Here is a 23,381-nt window from a genome sequence, read left to right as displayed (position 1 = left end):
CATGAAACCATTGTTGATTGTCATAAAAAGCCATCTGGTTCACTAATAATACTTTAGGGAAGGAAATCTGTTATCCTTAACTGGTCTGGCCTACATGCGACTCCACAGCAATGTTTTTGGCTCTTAACCATCCTCTGAAATAGCCTCGCGAACGATTCAGTTCAAGAGCAATTAAGGATGGGCAATAAATGCTGGCCTCGCCAGTAAGACAAAAATAATCTGCACAGTAATTGAAGGATCAACTTGTAAAGAAACAAGAATCTTACTTTTGTAATGTACCGTACAAAGTCTTTTCGGAACACAAGCCGACAGCGAATGAACCACATGGCTATGACATGGTGCGCTAGAGACACTATATACTGGTTGAACCTGGATGAGAGAATAAAAGTGATGCTTCTTAAACATAATGAGTAGTGTGAAATTGCAATTTCCTAAGCTGCGTTCTTTGACAGCGATGTAACAGCCATCCTAGTACCAGTGGAAAATATGTCAAGAACTAAACCCAAATTTGGGGAGTTGCCATTGCAATTGTTTTACATCAAGGTTATATGATAGCAAATTAAAAGCTACAGCCAAGAGATGGCTAATTTTTCTATGTAAATGACTTCAAGTTGACAAGTTTTTAAAGAAAATTGAGAGAAGTAGTCACTTACTTGAATGGGTTAGTGTAAGGTAACGAGATGGCAAATACACTGACATACTGTTCTGCCACAAAGTTGGCATACAGAAGTGGAAGTCTCACCAAGGCTGGAAGAGAATGCATGTGTTAAAATTCCTTACACCACAACAAATTTGCATTCCAAGATCACAGCGCAACCTCTCTGACTGAATTTAGGAGGATTTGGTGAGTTGCTATCAAGTAAAGAACGCAACAGGCATCCTGCGGGAGAATAATACATCATGACGCACTGTCCAGTATGGGGCAGCAAATTGCAGATTTAATTGCAACCAGTAAGAGAAATGCTGCCAGTTTGGTGGGTACGAAGAGTCAACGTAACGTCATAAGAACTAGAAGCAGGCGTAGACCATGTAGCCCCAGATCACGGCTGATCTGATCATGGTCTCAACTCCACTTTCCTGTGTGCCCCCCACCCTCACAGTGCTCGACTCCCTTGTAGATCAAAAATCTGTCCACCTTAGTCTTCAATATATATTCAATGACTTGATCTGCAATGCTCTCTGGGTTAGAGAATTCCAAAGATTAACAACTCAAGAAAGGAATTGCTCCTCATCCTCCATCTTAAATGGGACACTCTGTACTCTGAACTGTACCCCCTAGTTCTACATTCCCTAGAAGGGGAACTATCGCTGTTAGTCCCCTCTCCCAGCAGGTAAATGTGGGGTAGCATTGCCTAATGCAGCGTGGAAGGATTACAAGACTTCATGGTGTCCACCGCCTCTGAATCTCAATCTCCTCCTGTATCCCTGTTGTAACAAACATTGCTCTTGAATAACCCCAAGACTTTTAACTCCCAGGAACTGTCAAAGTTGTAACCAAAGGGATTCCCACATCACTCTTCTTTACCTCCCCCAGTGCACAGTCCATTTTCTGCAGTCTTCCCGGGTACTTAAGTACAGAACTTCTCAAGGTCAAGTGATCATTCACCCCTACTCACCCAAAGCTGCTAAGCTGTCGGCCTAATTTCCAACTTTGATGCTCAGAAATATAACTTGCACAAGCATCTCCAGTGAAACTGCAATTCCTAAAACAAGCATGGTTCAACCAGAAAAAGTTCCAGTCTACTCCTACCCAATTTCTATGGATTTTACATACACCAGTCCAATTCTGTACATTTTCCATAGCCCACCCTTTCTTAAACGTAGCATTCCTTGGACATCCCATCCTCCGGACTATGCTTTGCTTTTTTCTGCAGTTTGTTGCCCCCATTTACATGGCCTGCTGTGCAGTGCAATGTTCAAAATAGGACATAGCCCTGCACAATCCAAAAACTGGACAAGGTAGAAAACAGAAGGCAGGAGATACATAGGCACCCTACAGGAGCAGAGGGCAGTGATGGGCATGTGCTAGGGGTGCACAGGAGGATGGGTGGGCAGGGAGAAGAGAACTGTTCAGGGCGGAGGCTTAGGGAAACCTATCGGTCACTACTGGGAGTGGCAGCCATTGCAGTTTAGCAAACATGCATTATAAAACATTACAGCCTCCAACTCATCACTAGCTATTTCACAGAAGAACCATTAATGCAATCAAATGGGTTGGATCAGTGGCATAGTGATTAGCACCGCGACCTCACAGTGCCAGGAACCCGGATTCGATTCCCAGCTTGGGTCACTGCCTGTGGGGAGTTTGCACATTTTCCCCATGTCTGCGTGGGTTTCCTCCAGGCGCTCCGGTTTCCTCCACAGTCCGAAAGACTTGCTAGTTAGGTGCAGCGGCCGTGCTAAATTCTCCCTCACTGCACCCGAACAGGCGCCAGAGTGTGCCAGACTCGGGGATTTTCACAGTAGTTTCACTGCAGTGTTAATGTAAGCCTATTTGTGACATCAATAAGTAAATTTAAAAGCTTAAAAATAATCTTACTTGATAAAAACTCCAGCATGGGGATAGCCATGGTGAGTGTGGCAGAGATATGGGTCAGTTTGAGAATGATGCCAGGGAGCAGTTTAACCATGATGTCCGGCATCTCGATGATGCACATGGTCAGTGTTACCACGCACTGTTTGGCGCAACGATAGATCAGCCCAGTATCAAGGCAATGAACAAATTCACGCTGCTCAGAGAACAAAGATAGATCTAATTAACTCAACACATTTCAGCTTTTCGGGGGTCTTAGCCAGAATTATGCTCACAAAATCACAACTGTATTATCGCTCATACCATCAGGTCATTCCAATTAAAACAGAATTGCATCAGGTTTCAGCAGGCTCAAGGGCTATTACAAGTTTCGAGTCTGCCTTAGATAAACTCAGGCATTTTTGTAGCAATCTGTGCTGCTTATTTGGAAAGGAAAGTTCAAATTAAACTACGTTACAGATTAATCGCTGATGCACAGCGTCCTCCAATTTAGGCGCACAAATGAGCATTTGTGCTTCCAATGCTCAGATTTCAATGCAGGATGCCCCATTTACAATTCACTTGACCATCCATTCTCTACACTGTGATCATACCCATATTGCATTCCCTCTTTTTGTTCTCTATATCCTTCCCCCAGATATTTACGTATATGACCTAAAAAAAAGCACCTTCAGTTTAGAAAGATGTTAAATGAGAATTTGGCTCTGAAAGCTGGCTGCATTTTAACCTACCTGCTTAGACTGGTCCAAGTAAATATGGTATGAAGTGACGACTGTCAGCACTGGGACAACTGCCAGCTGGACATCAGTGCGAGAGAAACCATCGGGTGTATTCCTCAACCTGTCTGCTAGCTGGCGGTCTGTGACCTAGGAAATAAATCACATGTCTGAAAAGGCTACCACCTGAGAATTAGCACGCAGCTTGAGAAATTCTTTCACCAAGTCCACTAACTTCCCCAGTACAAATCCAATACAGACAGTCCTCAACTTTACAAAGTTCAAGTTACAACGAACGATACATACAACCTTTATAAACTGATACCCCATTTCAAGTTTACAACACCGGTTTTCAACTTTACGATACCATGCCAGCAAACTGTTGGTCTTTACCGATTGTTATATTCCTTTCTGTTCTACCTTTCACTGCCGCAGGAAAGGCAAATTACTTCTCAGATACGGCAAGAGTGTTTTTGGAAGTGTTCTCCTAAGTGGGTTTCCTCCTGGTGCTCCAGTTTCCTCCCACACTCCATAGATGTGCAAGTTAGGTTGATTGGCCACACCAAACTGACCTTAAAACTGGAATTTTATCATCCCACCCACCAAGGGAATTGGGGCAGGTGAGGGGCGGACATGGGAAGGTCCACTGACCTCGGATGGGAACTGTACGGTTTAGGGATGAGCAAGGCCATAAAATTTAGCCCTTGTTATCGGGGGACTAGCAAGGTAAATACGTGGCGTTACAGGGATAAGGCCAGGGAAGTATTGCTGTTGGTGCAGGCATGATGGTCCGAACAGCTCCTTTCTGCACTGTAGGGATTCAATGATTCTATGTAGACAATATTATATCATGGGAAATACGCTTCTGCAAGGCAATTATACTTAAAAACATTTTTCACTAATCAGCAAAAATGTTATCATGCCTTGGTTCCGTAACCAATCCCCCATTTATAATATTGTTCCTATCAGAAAACCACTTCTGACTTGCAATGTTTCAACTTACAACACAATTTTCTGAAACCAATTGTGTTGCAAGTCTGAGGACTGCCTGGTACTAGTGCTAACTGCTGTGCCACTGGGGCAGCATGATGGCACAGTGGTTAGCACTGCTGCGCCTCAATGCCAGAAACCTGCGTTCAATTTCAGCCTCAGGTGTTCAGCCTGTGTGTGGAGTTCGCACATTTTCCCCATGTCTACATGGGTTTCCTCCCATACTCCAAAGATGTGTGGGTTAGGTTGAGTGGCCCTCAGCTCAGGGGGATTAGGAAGGTGAATGTGAGAGGTGGGGGGGGGGAAGAGAGAGAGAGAGAGAGAGAGAGAGAGAGAGAGAGAGAGAGGGGGGGAGAGAAATGGGACCTCGGTGGGATTGTCATTGATGCAGGGTCCAAGGGGCAGAGGCCTCCTTTTGAACTGTAGATTCCATGAACTATTTAGACAGTCTATGTCAAGCATTAGCTGTTCAAACAGGAGGTACATAATGAGGGGAAGGTTGAGAGACCACCTAACCCTTGGGCACGTTCCTCAGAAACTGACTGAAGCACACTAAGGGGCAAAACAGAGGGAAGCTGATGGGTGTAGCCTTCTTCTGTGAAGCTCTAACCGGAGAGATTAAACTTTTTCACAGAAAACTCAAGTGTGGCAAAGCATAGATGAGCACATTTCCTTCACATTTAGCATGGTCCAGAGAACAGAGCAGGATGGATCTATGCAGCATGGAGATCAGAATGAATCCTTTATACTTCAGCAATTCACAAAGTTTATCCAATATAAGTTTCAGCACATTCCAGTCTGTCTCCTTTATAAGGTCGACGCGGGAATGTTTAATATTACATTTATAATTGTAAAAAAACAATGTCGTCATGTCTGAAATAAGCAACAAATGAAATCTTTGGAGTCGAGTCCAAGACTAATCTCCTAATTAATGTTGAATTTACACAGTGTGCTTCCTATAATCTATTAAGGGTAGTAAATTTCCCCAGACAGCCCAGCATTACCCAGTGCTTTCCTCAGTCAAACACGCAAAAAAAAATTCAAGTTAATTTTGCAGTCTAGCGCTGAGGTGGCCAATATCAGAACAGATGTTCTGTTATAAATGGTGTCTGCAATCATCTGGAATAAAACGAAAACCAGTCACAGCTCCTGTTTCTCATCACAATCTAATGTTCCCTGGTGAACAAGTGCAGATATTGATTGGAGGCAGGAGTGGACTTGGCTTTAACAGGTCCTCTGCTCCCGCCTGCGGGCGAACGGCTAGTTGCAGTTACTATCTAGCCCTCATAAGGAAGCAACTTTCAGGGAAAATACCAAAGTGTTATCTGCACCAGTAGAACCCCTAGCCGAGCATGATTCCCCAGGAAAGATTAAGAGGAGGGTGTGGCTGAATTACTTTGACTTTACCATGGTACAGAGGGCAGAGCAGAGTTGGTCGATGCTGCACGGCGAGGTCAGAATCAGCCCTTTATACTTGAGCAATTCAGGTAGTTTATCCAAAACAAGTTTCAGCACTTTCCAGTCTGTCTCCTTTGATAACACAAAAAAAGAGAGGAAAAGGTATAAAAATAAATATTGTCAAACTGCGACTATACAAAGATATTCAATCATCCCATACGTTTGATGGATCTCCCAGCAACCTCGACAAGACTCTACCAAGGTTCAATGGAATATAAATTTGGGAAACTGAAGTGATCTTTTTTAAAAAGGAGTTGCTCAAAATTATAAATTCCCTCTGTGTACCTGAACTGGTGCCGGAGTGTGGTGACTAGGGGATTGCGGTGCTGTGACACTAATAAATAAATAAGCTTTAAACTTTAGGCAGAGATTAAGCCGGTCTGCTCACAATCTTGCTCACATTCAATCATGAGGTGGGCTTCCAACCATCACGTTCACCCCATCACCAACCATTTCTACCTCTGTAACACTGAGCGACTTTGCTCATCTGCTGCTGAAGCCCTCACTCATGCCTTAGTTATCTGTAGGCTCTACTATTCCAATGCACTCTTGACTGGTCTTCCTCATTCAACTCTCCTAAACTTTAAGTAATCCAAACTCTGCTGCCTTTGATTTAAACTCTAAGTCCCGTGGCCCTATCACCCACTTCGCTCACTGACCTACACTGGCTCCTGGTCTAGCAGCTTTTCAATTTTAAAATTCTTATCCTTATTTACAAATTCCCTCGTGGCCTCAGCTCTGCCCCACATCCGTGATGTTTCCCAGCCCCATGACCCTCCAAGATATTTGCACTCATCTAATTCAGGTCTGGGTATCTGCAACTTTAACTGCTCACTACTGGTGGCCTTGCTTTCAGTTGTCTAGACCCTAAGCTCTGGAATTCACTCCCTACAACTCTCTGCCTTTCTATTCCACCTTTCTGCTTGAAAACTTCTGAAAACCTACCTGTCATCAAGCTTTTGGTAATCTGACCTAACATCTCCTTACACGACTCTGTGACATACTTTAAGACACTCCTGTGAAGCACCTCGGGATTTTTCATTATGTTAAAAGTGCTATCTAAATACCTGTTGTTTTTCTATAATAACAAAGAAGATGACTCAGCTTTCAATTAAGAGTTCTGTAAAAGAGGCCAATAATTCTCTACTGAAGGACAGGATTCAAGTTTTAAGTTTATTTATTAGTGTGGCAAGTAGGCTTACATTAACACCACAATGAAGTTACTGTGAAAATTCCCTAGGATTGAGGGTGATCAGAGTTAGTAAAATTAAAAAGATGCGCAGGGTCAGATTGATTGGCCATGCTAAATTGCCACTTCATGTCAGGGGACTAGTAGGATAAATACGTGGGGTTACGCGGATAGGGGCTGGGTAGAATTGTGGTCAGTGCAGACTCAATGGGCCGAATGGCCTCCTTCTGCACCGTAGTGATTCTATAAAAAAGTGACTGTATATTCTGTGGAAAACAACGGTTGCAGACAGCATGATAATGGTGTAACATGGATTGAAAGCATCTAGATGAACAAATCAGAGATAGGTACCACTCAATTTATTATTTGGAAGAGTGGAGGAGGAGGAAAATGCGAGAGGTGCTTTGGAAAACACTTGCTCAGGAAAAATAAGCTTAAGAGTCTTTGATCTGTGAAAGGATCTAATTTGATTGAGGATAAAAAAGGTCCTTTTTTTTGCATTTCTCATATTCACGTTATGGTATGCAACTTTTCTTACACGTTCTAGACACTGCAGAATTGCACCAAAAGCCAGAGAGAAAGGTAGATAACCCATGCGAATGGTTGTACTCTGAGCTGCTGCAGGGCTTCCCGCTGGAGGAGAAACTGTACCTTGTCCTTTCTTCTCAGAGGTTCGCTTCTCAGACTCACTAGAACAAAAACGTAATAAAGCAAATATCGGAAATTTGAAAAGAAATGAAGCATTGTTCCTACATGCTGGAAGGCTGCTCGAGCAAGTCCAGGTTCCTTGCTAATTAAAAGTATTTGGAGGCATTCACTTAACATACCTAGAAAGCTACAATAGCGTCAGCTTTCGTTCCATGTCTTAAGAGCCAAATTCAATCACTTTTAAGGCACAAACGTGGCTTCATCTCGAGTGCCTAGTTTGGGCAAAGATTATTCAATTAGATTAGTGAAATGTTCATTCCACTGTCACATAACCTGGAATGCCCACAGAATCTAGAACTTTCTTTTCCTCTAAGTACACACTGCTGCTACTGAGCATCGGTGATAGAGGGAGTGGATGTTTGTGGATATGGTGCTAATCAAGCAGGATCCTTCACCCTGGATGGTGTCAACTTTTTGTGTTGTTGGAGTTGCACCCATCCAGCTAAGTGGGGAGTACTCCATCACAGTCCTGACTTGTGTTTGTAGACGCTGGACAAGCTTTGAGGAGTCACAAGGTGAGTTACTCACCGCAGTATTCCTAACCTCTGCTTTTGTAACCACTGTGCTTATAATGGGTGGGCTAAATTGATTCAATATGGGGCTTCCGCAACTTCCCCTTCCTGCCACAGCTCAACAGTAAGCACTGCTGGGGCAGCAGGAAGAAGATAGAGGATGACGATGGCAAGTCAGGGGATTTTAGAGTAGGAAAGATCAAACAGCCCGTAGAGGGCCTGGGTTTTATAAGGTGGAGGGGGTAACAGCTTGAGACACGTGCCCTCCTGATGAGTGCCAGGCAAGTTTTGAATCACGTATCCCCCCTTTTCATCTGGGACTTAAAAAATGGCTTGCCCGTGCTAGCCACGGTTTGGCATGCGTATCGCACTATTCAGGTCAGTACACTTGCTAAGAAGCCTAATTGACCTTTAATTATGTATTTATGTAATATGGTGATTCTCAACGCATGTAAATATAGGGGTCAGCTTGGGGTTGGGCTCACGTATAACATGTGCCCCCCCATGCTGAGAACACGCCTGATGGGGACACACAAATTCCTTCCCAATGTGCCCATGTCAATGCTACAAACTCCAAAGGATGGATTGAATGGAGAAAATAGAAAGCAAAAGTTGTCTACCTGCTTCCACAGAGACAATATGGGCTGAATCTCACAATCCTATCCTTATTTGGTACTCCAATGCGAAACAGAGAGTCCACACGAAGATGCAGAAGGAAATTGAATACCTGTAAAAAATAACTACAGGCTAGTTATCAGAACAATTATTGCTCGAATACATTCATTGATATTTTGCTATTGGCTACTCTATGACATTGGAAAATGGTGGATGGTCTAGATTTTGATTGAATCATTCAACCTTCTTTCAAAAACATCGTATGCTTGCTGGATGCAAAGCGACAGTTGGAACGCAAGCACATTTCAGAACAGGTATTGTTTTTCAACCCCAATTTCAAATCTCTAACTCAAGCTGTTTTGGTCTATCAGAAATTAATTTTAGTTCAATTAATATATTCAAACTCAGGACTTCAGGCTTAAGTGATGGGCCTTTCAATAACCGTTTTTATAAAGTTGTGAATTGCACTGTACTCAGCTGTACCCCACAAGAGTGGCAATGAATTTATTATCTTGACAATGAGGGGAGAGAGAAGACCACAACCATATTCAAGTAGCAGCCTCAAAGTTGGAAACCAGCGCTACAAAGCAATGCACCAATTTATAATCGCCACTTGTCAGACTGAACACAAGGTGCATGGGTCAATAATGCCATGTTCAGTGTACCATGCTCATGAGTTCAAAGACGAGATTAAACTGGAATCACTTAAAGTGTCTCAGATTTGTACACAGCTCTGTTGTGTCACTTCTCTTCAAAAAATGCTCGGACACAGATGATTCTGTGGAAGCAACTATACTATAAACTTCTGAGATACTACCATGTTAAAAGGCACTATGCAAATGCAGGTTGCTCTTATGGACATTTCAGTCTTTCACCACCGTAAGACTACTGCCACAAATCTTGAAATGCCACATTTTACTGAAACACTCAGCAGGTTTATAGAACAAAAGTTTGAAGACAGGGTTTTCCTTCTAAATTAACTTAAGGATTTTAGACAGAAATTAACACACAGGTAATTTGCATTTTTAACCAACATATGAACTCGAGTATACAATGGGTTATAATTGGAACTGCAAGTTAGTCCTAAAACTACAGCAAGATGAATTCTCTGGTCTTACCCACCTTTAGGCGTATACTGCTTGCCATGGGAGACGTGTACATCATCTGTTGGTAGTGAGACTGTATGTGACTTATCAGAAGCTCATACACCCGACTTGCGTGACTGGCAGGTAAACTGTATAATTTAGTCTGGCAAGAAAAATGTGTTAAGAGTTTTGGTATAAACAATTAGAATTTAAACAGTAGGCATACTGTCATATTGCACTGTAGGAGTGCTGCACTGTCAAAGGTGCTATCGGATTAGAGGTTCAATGCCTGCTCTACCAGGGAAAAGCAACAATCTGTTGGAGGCGTAGGGGAGTTCCCCTTGTCTTAGGAAGGATATTGTCATAGAGGGAGTGCAGCGAAGGGTCATTAGACTTGCTCCCCAGATCAGTACTGTGCCATGAACTGAGGTTGGGGAAACTGGGCCTGTATTCTCTCGGGTTCAGAAGAATGAGGGGTGATTTCATCGAAACCTACAAAATTCTTAAAGGGATAGGTAGGACAAATGTAGAAAGATGTTTCCCCTTGCTAGCACGTGTAGAACCAGGGGACGCAATTTCAAAATAGGGGGGGGGAATCCACTTACGACCAAGATGAGAAATTCTTTTGCTCAGAGGGTTGAGAATCTTTTTAATTCTCTCTCCCAGAAGGCTGTGGAAGCTTCGTCATTAAATATGTTTGAAGGAAAGCGACAGGTTTTGAAATACCAGCGACAAAGGGACATGGGGATAGTGTGCAGAGGGGGAAAGGCTTGAAGTGTCTGGTCAGCCATGAATCTAACTGACTGGTGAAGGAGGTCGGAGGGTCTGAATTGGCATGACCAGTGTTTTGAATTTCTCTCAGAGTTCATTGCAAGGAGAATGCATTGTTTGCCCCACTGAAAACAAAGATATTTGCTGTACTATCATTGAATATATAATAATCATAGTTTCAAGGGATACAGAAAACCAATTAATTTTGTAAAGAGGAGCTCATACCTCATGAAGGAGGTGCCACCTGCTGGCTGTGAAAAGCCTTACAGCATTCCTGAATATGATGTACTTTACGTTTAGTTGAAAGCAAACATGAGCTCAAACATTCAATGGAACAGTATAATGAAGATTAATTAAGATATCAAAAACATTAAGGTACAAACACCTTCTCCCTGCGTCTGCGTGGTTTCCTCCCACACTCCGAAGACATGCTAGTTTGGTGCATGTGCCATCCTAAATTGCCCCTTAAGAGTCCCAGGATGTGAAGGTTAGAGGGATTAGCGGGCCAAATATGTGGGGTGACGGGGATAGGGCCTAGGTGGGATTGTTATGTGTGCAAACTCGATGGGCTGAATAGCCTCCTCTGTACTGCAGGGAATTCTATAACTCTGCTTGAGAAATTGCACAATCTGGTGCAACCTTCTGATGCACATTGTGTGCGCCTAGAGCCTGGAAGTTAAATTTTTACCCATCAGATGCTTACTCTGTCGGTGTCTCAGAGGGTGCACTGCCTTTTTGAAAAGATGGCAGATGACAGAATTGCACATTTCAAAGAAAAGCAAGCTCCAATATAACTATGCAGAAGATTTATTTTGAACCTGCAGAATCTCTAGAAGGCCCAAGACTGCTGTCTTTACATCCTCCAGTGGTGATTCATTTAAAAAATCACTTTCCACAGCTTCCACAACAGGTGGGTCAATGAGTGGCCGATTCACAACCTTTCAATAAAAATTGAAACGCATTTTAATACATAGAGACAGACACAATTGCACATTAAAAATAACTTTTAAACCTGAAAGGTGATTATTTGCCCCCAAGTTTATCAACACATTTCATGATCTGGTTTCAATATATCTTTGCCAAGCTACTGAGCCTCATGAGGGGCAATTTCAAAAGGAACAAATTCTCGTTGGGGTTAGCAATGTTGGTGGTTAGCACTGCTGCCTCACAGGGTTCAATTTCGACCTTGGGTGACTGTCTGCATGGAGTTTGCATGTTCTCCCCGTGTCTGCGTGGGTTTCCTCCCACAGTCCAAAGATATGCGGGTTAAGTTGATTGGCCACGGTAAATAGCCCCTTAATGTTAGAGGGATTAGTGGGATAAACACGTGGGGTTACAGGGATAGGGCCTGGATGGGTGGGATTGTTGCAGGCTTGATGAGCCAAATGTGGGCACATTCTTTCCGTGTCTGCATGGGTTTCTTCCGGCTGCTCCGGTTTTCTCCCACACTCCAAAGGTGTGCAGATTAGGTGCACTGGCCATGCTAAATTACCCCTTATTGTCAAGGGGACTAAGCAGGGTAATCACGTGGGGTTATGGGGATGAGACCTGGGTAGGGTTGCTGTTAGTGGAGGCTCAATAGGATGAATGGCCTCCTTCAGCACTATAGGGATTCTAAGAATACAAAGATTGATTGGAAAACAAATAAGACACCACATGACAGACCTGCACCTTGCAAATGTTTAATGCATGGTTTTGTTTTAGAGACAATATTGTACAATTTTAAAGCAATGGCAGGGGTGCACAGCTTAACCTTCATTGCACCCAATTACAAACTTAAAATTATACAGCGATTCATTAATAAAAAGAATCTCACTGCATTGTTCTTATTTTTACTTAGTAATCACTCTGCCTATATTATCAATACCTTTTCTACGATGTCCAAGAGATTATTAAATTGAGGTGTATTACAATCTTCTGCCAAATCCACCAGCAGCTGTGAGGCCGATTTGCGTACCATATGATCTTTATCATCTGCAATGTGTCCTAGCTGGGGAATGACTATAGCTTCAATCAGCTCCTCCTATATACACAAGGAAAAGGACAGTATGTGCTTTGAATTATCAAGCAACCCACAAAAACTCTACACTTTCAATTTTCTTCCATCACGGACATTTTTCCAGAAAATATCCAAATTTAAAGTCCACTTACAGGACATTTGTAGCTCAAAGTTGCCCTTTCTCAAATCTAAATGACATTACAACCAATTGGGTGGCACAGTGATTAGCACTGCTGCCTCAGTGCCAGGGACCTGGGTTCAAATCTGGCCTTGGTCACTGACCGCGTGGAGTTCGTACGATCTCCTCGTGCCTGTTGTTTTTTTCCTCTGTGCGCTCCAGTTTCCTCCCACACTCCAAAAATGTGTGGGTTAGATTAATTGGCCATGCTAAATTGCCCCCTTAGTGTCACAGGGTCTAACAGGGTAAATACGTGGTATTATGGGGATAGGACCTGGGTGGGATTGCTGTTGGTGCAGACTTGATGGGCTGAACGAGCTTCTACTGCACAGTAGAGATTCTATGATAATCAAAGCAATGCAGACACTTTATTGAATAACGTTTATGGTGACCACTGGGAAAGGGACAACTCATTCCAGGGAAAGAGGAGGTAGCAGTGTAGAGTCCGCATTGTTTTCATGCTTTTAACCCACTTCAGGGATTTTGCTATAATAATACATCCTTACAGAATTGGGATTTTAAATGAAAAGTTCAGCCATGCTGACTTCCACCCCACCATTTGGTTGCACCTGGCCTTAAAATACCACCATGCAAAACTGCTACTCTACATTTACCATCCAGGCTTTGTACTTACCTCGTACAACTGTCGATTAATGCTTAAAACAAATGACAAGACGTCGAGAGCTTTCTTGCGGATGGTGCTACGACTCTCATTCCTGCGGGCATAGGACATTGGACCAAGTATAAGCTTAATACACTGAAGCACCTCACATAAAAACAAGCTGCAGTTATGTCCTGCTGTTAATGTAAAAAATATGATACATCACAGAAATGCAAAGGAGAGAGATTCTAAACAAAGTTAACTACACACCAATACAGGATATTGGGACAGTGCTGTATCACTCAAGATGTTCACAAAGGTTAAATCCTCAGGATTAACTGGTCTATTTTGATACCATGCATTCTCAGCATTTCCCCAAGTAACCCCAATTAAGCTATAATAGTCTCATTAAAATGATTCTTGGATAAATATTGGGCATGGTTAGTTGGGATCACAGATATAGCTTCTTACCTGAAGAACTTCTCCATTAGTTTCTGCAGATTCTGAATCCAGCAGTGTTTCGCAGGATGAATAGACTGAGCTCGATAGGACACAAGTGTAAGGACAGAGACCTCCTAGAACATTTGAGCCAAGAATATACACAACGTTAACATATTATCTACTCTTCATCATAAGAAAAAATGTTTGGTTCCGGTACCAAATATGCTCAATCCCTAACCTTTCATGATTAGAACAATTTGGAGCAAAAAATAATTCTGACATTCAGTGGCAGGCAACTGAACCTTGGGACCTAGACAATGACATTTCAGTTTGGTTTGTCCATTTCAGATACCCACAAAATGTATGCTTATGCCTACAAAAGATGACTCACAACACTAGGTTAAAGTCCATTCATTTGGAATCACGAGCTCTCGGAGCACTGCTCCTTCATCATGTCAGTGGAGGTTAGTTCACATATACAGCATATATAGGCAAAGGCACAACTGTAAGATAATTACAGGTTATGGTCTTTCCATAAGCTGTGGAAAGTGATTTTTTTTTATATGAATCCCCACTGGAGGATGTTAAAAGTAAAAAGTCTTTCCAACTATTCTTCACATTCTAATCTGTAATTATCTTGCAATTGTGTCTTTGCCTATATGTGCCATGTTTGTGAACTAACCTCCACTTGCCTGATGAAGGCGCAGTGCTCTGAAAGCTCACAATTCTAAATAAACCTGTTAGACTTCAAATTGTTGTTATGAGACTTCTTACTGTGCCCACCCCAGTCCAACGCCGGCATCTCCACATCATGGCTATTCTTACAATAACACAGAGGCAAATGGTCCTGACAGACTGAGACAAGAGAAATTATGATGGATGTTAAGGAAAGAGTAGAGGCCTTAAACAAATATTTTGTATCTGTCTTCACAGAAGACACAAAAAGTATACCAAAATTAGTTGGGGGAACGAGGGGGCTAATGAGAGGGAGAAATTTAAAGACATTAATATCAATAGGGAAAAAGGGCTATAGCCCATAGGATACAGGTGCAAAATTAGACCATTCAGCCCATCAAGTCTGTTCTGCTATTCAATCATGGCTGATAAATTTCTCAACCCCATTCTCCTGCCTTTTCCACATAACCTTTGATCCCTTACCAATCAAGAACCTGTCTATATCTGTCTTAAATGCACTCAATAACCTGGCCTCCACAGCCTTCTGAATTCCATAGATTCATCTTCCTCTAGCTGAAGAAATTCCTCCTCATCTCAGTTCTGAAGGATTGTCACTTTTTTCCGAGGCAGTGCCCTCGCATCCTAGTCTCACCTACTAATGGAAATATCTTTCCCACGTCCACTCTATCTTTCAATATTCTGTAAGTTTCAATGAGATCGAGTATAGGATCTAATAGGACAAAAGGTTGACACTTCCCTTGGAGCTGATGCTCATCTCTAGGGTTCTAAAAGAGGTGACTGCAAAGATAGTGGACACATTGGCTGAAATTTTACCATTGCGCCCGCCACAAGAATCGGAGCAAGCGAGGGAGGACCATGGAAAGATCCATTGACCTCGGGGTAGGATTTTATGGTTCCATGACAAGCGAGGCCATGAAATCCTGCCCATTTGTTACAAAGACAAAGGCTGTCTCCATGCTCTTATGGAATGGGGGAGCAGGGTCTAAGGTGTTAGGGTTGATTATTGTGCCTATTTTGATTATACTTAATGTGCAACTGTTGATGTCTATCTGGAATTTTTTTAAGCTTTAACATTCTTCACCTCGATGAACTGTAATTTCACCAATAAAGATTAAAACAAGTTTCAAGTCTTACCGGTCTCTTATCAGAACACTTTTCAATCAGCATGAATAATCGTTCCTGAGGGCCGTGATAGTCATTCTGCTCATACAACTCCTCTATAGTGGTTAGCAGCTCATGCACAATAATTGACAGCTCATGACTACCCAGTGTCTAAAATACAATCAGGGCAAGAAAGGGTGATTAGTACATTCAGAGAATACCCAACCACAGCATCAAATTGTATGAATTGATTCCAAAATGGAGCATTCATAACTAGACTTTTGGAAGTTTGAAAGGCTTAAGGATCTGGATTCACAGTCAATACCGACTGACTCTCAAAATTAAACTTACGAAAAATGTTTTTACTTTTAAACACATATCAACTCCAAAAAGCTAGGTTGCCATTCCTCGGGGAGGACGTGCTGCCCCAAATCCAGAAAATCCTGCCAAAACTCAAGGGACCTTTGCATGATCTGGCACGGTGGTTAGCAGCACCAGAGACTTGGGTTCAAATCCCACCTCGGATCACTATTTGTGTGGAGTTTGCACATTCTCCCCATGTCTGCGCGGGTTTCCTCCAGGTGCTCCGGTTTTCCCCCACAATCCAAAGATGTGCCGATTGGGTTCACTGACCATGTTGAATTGGCCCTAGTCTCAGAGGGACTAGCACGGTAAATATGTGGAGTTATGGGAATAGGGCTTGAGTGGGATTGTTGTCAGTACAGACCCGATGGGCCGAACAGCCTCTTTCTGCACTGTGGGGATCCTATGATTTTCTGGTCCGTCCCACTTCTGTTACAATTTCCGTGACTGGCAGGACAGGAAAACATCCCCCTAGTTTCCGGGACATGGTGGGTCACCTCACAGGGCTGCTAAGAGTTGTTCACATAGGTATGAGACCGAGTCACAGAGGCCAGACGCCACAGAGAGTTTCGTCCAAAGAGGAGATTAACGAATATTGATGGTTTCTTACAATAATCCGGCAGTTTCACGGTCGGTTTTCTTAAACTATGGAAGCTTTTCATTTTGACATTTTTTCTTTTAAACTGAATTCCGATTTCTCAAATCGCCGAGTGGGATTTGAACTCACCTTCGCTGATTAATGGTCCAGTAATGTAACCAGTGCACTCAGTAGAGTACTTAAAGAAATCACAGTATGTGAGAGTTTGATGAATTCCATTATACAGGTATTAGTAACAAAAAATAGAGATTAGATGAATTAAAAAACGCAGTAAATTATAATCTAGAATACATGGCCTGAATGAGCAGTGAATGTAAATTAAATTAAACTAAACTTGAGAAGGAAAACATTGCAAAGCTATGAGAAGAATGTGGGAATTGTTATAATTCTTCCAAAATGTTGGTACAGGTACAATGGGCAGAATAGTCTCCTTCTCTGCTGTGATATTATAAATTATTAATCACAACCTCACTGTAAAGTGAGGCATCAAATCCAAAACGCCCTTTGGCATCACAAATCTGTCAGAATTCCATTACATTTCATTGATTGATAGGTTAGAAACCTTTATCAAGTGAATAAAATTAGGGTGGCACAGTGATTAGCATTGCTGCCTCATAGCGCCAGGGACCCGGGTTCAATTCTAACCTTGGATCACTGTCTGTGAAGTTTGCACATTCTCCGTGTCAGCATGGGTTTCCTCCGGGTGCCCCGGTTTTCTCCCACAGTCCAAAGACGCGCGGGTTAGGTGGATTGGCCATGATAAACTGCCCCTCAGGGTAAGGGGAACTAGCTACAGTAAATGCATGGGGTTGTGGGGATACAGGCAGTGTGGGATTGTGGTGTATGCAGACTTGATGGACCAAATGACCTCCTCCTGCACTGTAGGATTCCATGATTCTATGGCACTGCATAGCAGTTGGCAGCCAGTAACTGATTACCAGTTTACAGTGAAGTCAACTCCACTTGTCTGAAGTGAAAAACATTTTTTTTCCCTTCCCAAAGAATTTTATTTAGGGCAATGCAATCCAAGTGTATACTTTGAATGGAGAGCAGGCAACCAAAACCCCAGGATAAAGAGCAACTTAAATTCAATCTCACCTGGATTTGCTGAAGTAACCTTTCAATAATGTCCAAAAGTTGTTCCCAGGTAACCACCTGCAATTCTTTTCCATATTTTTTGATCAATCTAGTGATAGACAGGACAATTTCATAGGACACTACTGCATTGGCACTTGTCATAGCCTGAAAGAGATAACCATTTACATAGCATCTGTCATTTGATTTATTTTTATACAAGTTCCAACCTGAGCTGACAGTCTTAACACTGATCCTGTTAGAGAATCTAATAGCACCCGAAATACTGAATCTCTAATACAACAGCATCCAACACTGACAAGCTTAGAGCATCTGTATACTGACTGTGTTACTGAGCCTCTAGAGCGGTGAGTATTGCTACTGTTGTTCCAGTAACTCAGTATTACTAAGTAATATTAACTGAGTTACTGAGAGTCAAAGACTGTCGAGGTTAGTGTGTAAAATTGGCTGGGTTACTAATGTATTAAATAAATTAAGTGCCTAACATTAACAATGGATTACTGATTAGTGTTCAGTAACGAACATACATTGAGTGTCCAATATTGATTGCAAATTTGTGTTTGGCATTACAGTATCTAATATTGATAGAGTTTCTCCATGCTGAATCTTGAATAGGTTATTTGTCCAGCATCAATTGATTATTTAATATTGACAGCTAGTGAGTACTAAGTGCTCAATGTTGACTGGCTGAATGAGGGCTTAATATTATTTGCAGATTACTGAATATCGAATACTGAGTAAGCACTCCGTGTCCAGTATTGAATGAGTTACTGCTTAGTTATATTTTGACAAGTAAAAGCAAATGCTTGTGCTAAGACTTCCACCTAAAGAGACAAACCAGATGTACTTCAGGAGCCAGAACTGGTTATGACAAGGCAGCAATTGGGTAAGACAATTTTGGGTAAGACAGATTTATAGAAATAAGCTTGAGTTGAGCTGTCTCTTCTTACTCCCAATGGTGTTTTTGCTCTTACACTCAAGTCAAACTGAATATAGGTCCCTGCATTAGTGTTGCTTTCCACGCTGGTTATAAGAATGGCCTTACACTGAACCTCAAAACAAATAATGTCTACAATGTACACAAATAAGCCTCTGCCAACAAAGAAAACTCCTGGATTAGAACGATAAATTACTTCCTGGTTAAAAGATCACCCAGTTTTACCTTATAAAAAGAGGGTAAAACAGATGTTGGGGTACTCTTCAGGGTAAAGAGACGATGTGCACCCCAGAGAGCCATTCCAACAAAGAATACTGCACCTCTCAACAAAGCCGCATCATCCGTATGCACTCTAACATCAGGACAACAAAGTTAGATACATCAAAATTACTTACAGGAGGCTTGTTGTAAATAAAAATTGCGCAAATATTTTACTATATGTAGACAACAAATCAAACAGTTTACTAAAAATAATACAAATTAGTGAAATATTTAAAACAATTTCAATAAAAATGCAGTCATACTTATCCTCCATAATGCGACACATGGTATAAATTGCACTGTGCCCCAAATGTGTTCCCAAGACTTTGCGCATCAGCTGGAAAAAGAAAATCCCAATAAGGATTTAATGCAAGGTTAAGCTTTTAGTTTATGGTCAAAGCCTTTGCAACGGGACACAGATTATGCTGGGGTGCAGAGCTCAATTACGTCTCAACTGTTATCAATACTGAGTCAAAGATTTCATTTACCCATTAATTTTCTTTTTGGAACAGGGCCCCAGTTTCTGTGCAACCCTCTCAACCAACTTTTTCTTTGCACATTAGGACAGAGATGACTTCCTATGAGGAATTCTCTCAAGAGGATATGTGCTTGATGTTTATGAAAAGGGAAGAGGAGACGAGACTAAGAAGGGGCTTGAGTGGAGTATTGAGCAAATGGGTAGAATGGTTATTTTCTGTGCTGTAAGTTCTTGGGGTAATAATAAAAAGGGGTGACACAATGATTAGCACTGCTGCCTCACAGTTCCAGGGAACCTGGTTCGGTTTACGGCTTGGGTCACCGTCTGTGTGGAGTTTGCAATGTTCTCCCCATGCCTGCATGGGTTTCCTCTGGGCGCTCCGGTTTCCTCCCACAGTCCAAAGATGTGCGGATTAGACGCATCGACTGTACTAAATTGCCCCTTCCTGTCCCGGAATATGTAGGTTAGAGGGAATAGTGGGGTGGATATGTGGGGGTTATGAGAATAGGGCCTACGTGGGATTGTGGTTGGTGCAGACTCAATGAGCCAAATGGCCTCCTTCTGGAGTGTCAGGATTCTATGATTTAATGGTCATATCAATAGGCACATGGTGGCACAGAGGTTAGCACCACTGCCTCTCAGCGCCAGGGTCCCGGTTCAATTCTCAGCTTGGGCCACTGTCTGTGCAGAGTCTGCACATTCTCTCCAAGTCTGCATGTATTTCCTCCGGATGCTTTGGCTTCCTCCCAGTCGGAACGACGTGCCGGTTAGGTGCATTGGCCGTGCTAAATTCTCGCTCAGTGATAACCAAACAGGCAACGGACTGCAGCGACTAGAGGACTTTCACAGTAACTTCACTGCAGTGTCAATGTAAGCCTACTTGTGGCACCAGCAAAAAAATGAAAAGTGCGTGAGAAACTGTATCAGAGAATCCCCACAGTGCAGGAGGCCATTCAGCCCATCGAGTCGGCACCCATAACAATACCATCCAGGCCCTATCCCCATAACCCCACATATTTACCTTGCTAATCCCCCTGACATTAAGGGGCAATTTAGCGTGGCCAATCCACTTAAACTGCACATCTTTGGACTGCCGGAGGAAACCAACGTAGCCATAGGAGAACGTGCAAACTCCACACAGGCAGTGACCCGAGGCTGGAATTTAACCTGGGTCCGTGGCAATGTGAGGCAGCAATGCTAACTACTGTGCCACAATGCTACCCTTTCCACCTGGTGCAAATAACTCCTACCCCTTCACTCCCACCTCAACTAAAGCCACAGATTGATTCCTGAAGACTGGTTGCAGGATCTAGCAAGCTTCCAAAATGTCAGCCTGTTGAGTATGAAGAATTTGGGGGAAATAAACATGGTCAAACTGATCGACAGCTACATGCTTACCTATAAAACAACCTGTTGCTCTCAAGAAGAAAGCATCTTCCAATACTAAAGACCAGAAGTTCTGCTGCATAATAACTATTAGCATAAACCACTTTACAGCCAGAGATTGCCACAGATTAAGTTCCTCCACTTTAAAAACAACCACAGAAAATTTAAGAGGGGATAACAAATGAGCCATGTATTTTCAAACTTCATTCCCTGATGTTGTTTCCCTCCTATACAATTTTTAAAATGGGCGAAAACTCCAAGCATCTGCATTGGATTCTGGCAGCTAATGCTACAGACTCAACAGCTTTACGCTTTGGGCACACCACCCATACTTACCAAATATTTGCCGTTATAAAGTTGATCTCTGGACAAACTTCCTAGAGAAGTCAACCTAATTTTAAAAAATGATTCAAAAGTCTAATTTCCAATATCCACACTTGCATCATCACAAGAGAGTGTAAAATCATACCTTCCAACAGGACTCACAGAATTCCTTGACGTTAACTGTCCGGCACAGCATAATGATAAATCCGGGGAGAGACTCAGAAGGCAAAGAGTTATAACAAACAACAGCATCCAGGACTTGCAGGGAGATCTGAATAAATGAAAAAGATTTTCAACATTAAAATGTAAATATTCATTTTAGACCACAAAACATCACCTGGTCGTAAAAACATGCTGTTGAATAATGGGACTATGGGATCTACAGCACTGGGGCAAATCAACAACCTAAGCAAATAAGTTACGTCTACTTGTGTCACAAGTATGCTTACATTAATACTGCAATGAAGTTACGGTGAAAATCTCCCAGTCGCCACACTCCAGCGCACATGCACTGAGGGAGAATCTGGCATGGCCAATGCACCTAACCAGTACATCTTTTGGAGTGAGAGTGTAAACTGGAGCACCCAGAGGAAACCCGCATTGACTGGGGGAGAACGTACAGACTCCGCACAGTGACCCAAGCCGGGAATCGAACCCGGGGTCCCTGGCACTGAGGCAGCAGTGCTAACCACTGTGCCACCCAAACAGTTGCTCAGCTCTTTATATACACACACACTAAAATGGGATAGAAAAAGAAAAGTTGAGAATATTTCTTGCAAGAATGAAAGGGTTGTTACAATCACCACTTGTGCATCTCTATTGCATAAACAATTAAAAGTGAAATCTATCTTTTCATAAATATCATTTGCCTTTAAACTTGTGTTTAATTTGTGCTGATTCCTGAAGTCGAAAAATGCTGAATTAAAAATTACTAAAAGTAAAATCCTGTTGGGCAGTTCCTCATTTGGGGATGGTTTGGTAAATTTGGTTATTTTTGGTTTATGGTTCCTCCCCTGGGATTGTAACAATCTTGACAGATTTCAATGCTCACCAAGTTTATCTGCCTCAAAAGAACAATAATTTTGCTTTTAGGAGTTCTAAACACAGATGGGGTGCCCTGGTTTGGGAGCAAAACAAAACTTTTACCCACGGGGCAGCAAGGTGGCATAGTGGTTAGCATTGCAGTCATACAGTGCCAGGGGCCCAGGTTCAATTCCAGCCTCAGGTCACTCACTGTGTGTGGAGTTTGTACTTTCTCCCGTGTTTGTGTGGGTTTCCTCCGGGTGCCCCGGTTTCTTCCCACACTCCAAAGATGTGTGTGTTAGGTCATGCTAGTGTCAGGAGGATTAGCAGGATAAGTGTGTAGGGTTAAGGGAATAGGGCCTGGGTGGGATTGTGGTCAGTACAGACTCAAAGGGCCAAATGGCCTCCTTCTGCACTGTAGGAGTTCTATGATTTTATGACCAATTACATATTCTCACTTGGAGGTCATTTCCATTTTCTACCAATGTGATATAAAAATGTTACAGTACGTACATAGTTCACATCCTTGACACATGAGCTGCTAACTACTCCAAAAGCATCAGCTTTCAGAAATGAATATCAAGTTCACATTACTCAAATCACTCAACACCCGTATGAAGAAGCCACATAAATGTAAGTGGTCCAACTCACAAGCTAGATTTAGTGTCTGATTCCGCTGCCAACGAGAACACTTACAACCATGTTATATTTATCCAACATACATTTTACATGAAAACAATAATACGCACTATGCCACACATTTTTTCTTATGTTCATTCTTTTGCGTTAACTCATTTAAAACATACCATGGAAACTGGCAAGTACTCAAAACATCCGAAGTAACCCAAAACCGTGCTTGCAAATGATTTTCAGGCACTAACCTCTATATCTGTTGGCACTGTAGTCAGGTTACAAAGAAAACAGATTTTACTGTAAGAAAACAAAGCAGTATATGAGTTATGGATTGCTACACAGGTTATATATGTTACTTCATCACTGCAGATAGACAGAAATCATTCTGAACGGTAAATAAGCAAATTAAATTGCGCAATTGCAAACCTTAGAAACCCAGGAAAATTAAAATAGAACAATTCAAAATTACGCCAACTGTTTTGCCAATTTTAATGGTATTGAAATTGAAACAAAAGTAGATTTTAAATATTTTGCAAGGAAGTGACAATTTTGAAAGGGACACCAAATGGATCATTGCAGAACAAGTTGTGGAAGAGTTAGTACAACGGCATAGCCAGCAATGCAACACATCTATAGAACATCTTGATGCATTCAGCAATAATAATAGACTGCAGTGCACCAAAGTATGTA

General features: G+C 42.2%; 1 protein-coding gene across 5 annotated transcripts in view; it reads right to left on the bottom strand.

Annotated features, from left to right (window-relative positions):
* The window catches only part of tsc2 (TSC complex subunit 2), a 78,191-nt gene that overhangs the window by 37,838 nt on the left and 16,972 nt on the right, over positions 1–23,381 (bottom strand). For all 5 annotated transcript variants that reach the window (XM_080206854.1, XM_080206856.1, XM_080206855.1 and 2 more), the window contains exons 7-24: positions 22,940–22,988; positions 21,181–21,306; positions 19,111–19,184; positions 18,812–18,938; positions 17,653–17,796; positions 15,627–15,764; positions 13,827–13,930; positions 13,389–13,470; positions 12,445–12,600; positions 11,396–11,515; positions 9,844–9,969; positions 8,727–8,833; positions 7,425–7,575; positions 5,647–5,769; positions 3,265–3,399; positions 2,540–2,729; positions 654–747; positions 267–369 (exon numbers count right to left, since the gene is read on the bottom strand). In XM_080206854.1, the coding sequence (XP_080062980.1) occupies positions 267–369; positions 654–747; positions 2,540–2,729; positions 3,265–3,399; positions 5,647–5,769; positions 7,425–7,575; positions 8,727–8,833; positions 9,844–9,969; positions 11,396–11,515; positions 12,445–12,600; positions 13,389–13,470; positions 13,827–13,930; positions 15,627–15,764; positions 17,653–17,796; positions 18,812–18,938; positions 19,111–19,184; positions 21,181–21,306; positions 22,940–22,988 (2,149 nt within the window). The remainder of the gene's footprint in view (positions 1–266; positions 370–653; positions 748–2,539; positions 2,730–3,264; positions 3,400–5,646; positions 5,770–7,424; positions 7,576–8,726; positions 8,834–9,843; positions 9,970–11,395; positions 11,516–12,444; positions 12,601–13,388; positions 13,471–13,826; positions 13,931–15,626; positions 15,765–17,652; positions 17,797–18,811; positions 18,939–19,110; positions 19,185–21,180; positions 21,307–22,939; positions 22,989–23,381) is intronic.

This window comes from Carcharhinus amblyrhynchos, chromosome 18 (genome assembly GCF_965287045.1).
Source record: "Carcharhinus amblyrhynchos chromosome 18, sCarAmb.v2.hapA, whole genome shotgun sequence".
NCBI classification, from domain to species: domain Eukaryota; kingdom Metazoa; phylum Chordata; class Chondrichthyes; order Carcharhiniformes; family Carcharhinidae; genus Carcharhinus; species Carcharhinus amblyrhynchos.
Note: the sequence above shows the minus strand (reverse complement) of the source record. Positions and strands in the feature narration are given on the sequence as shown.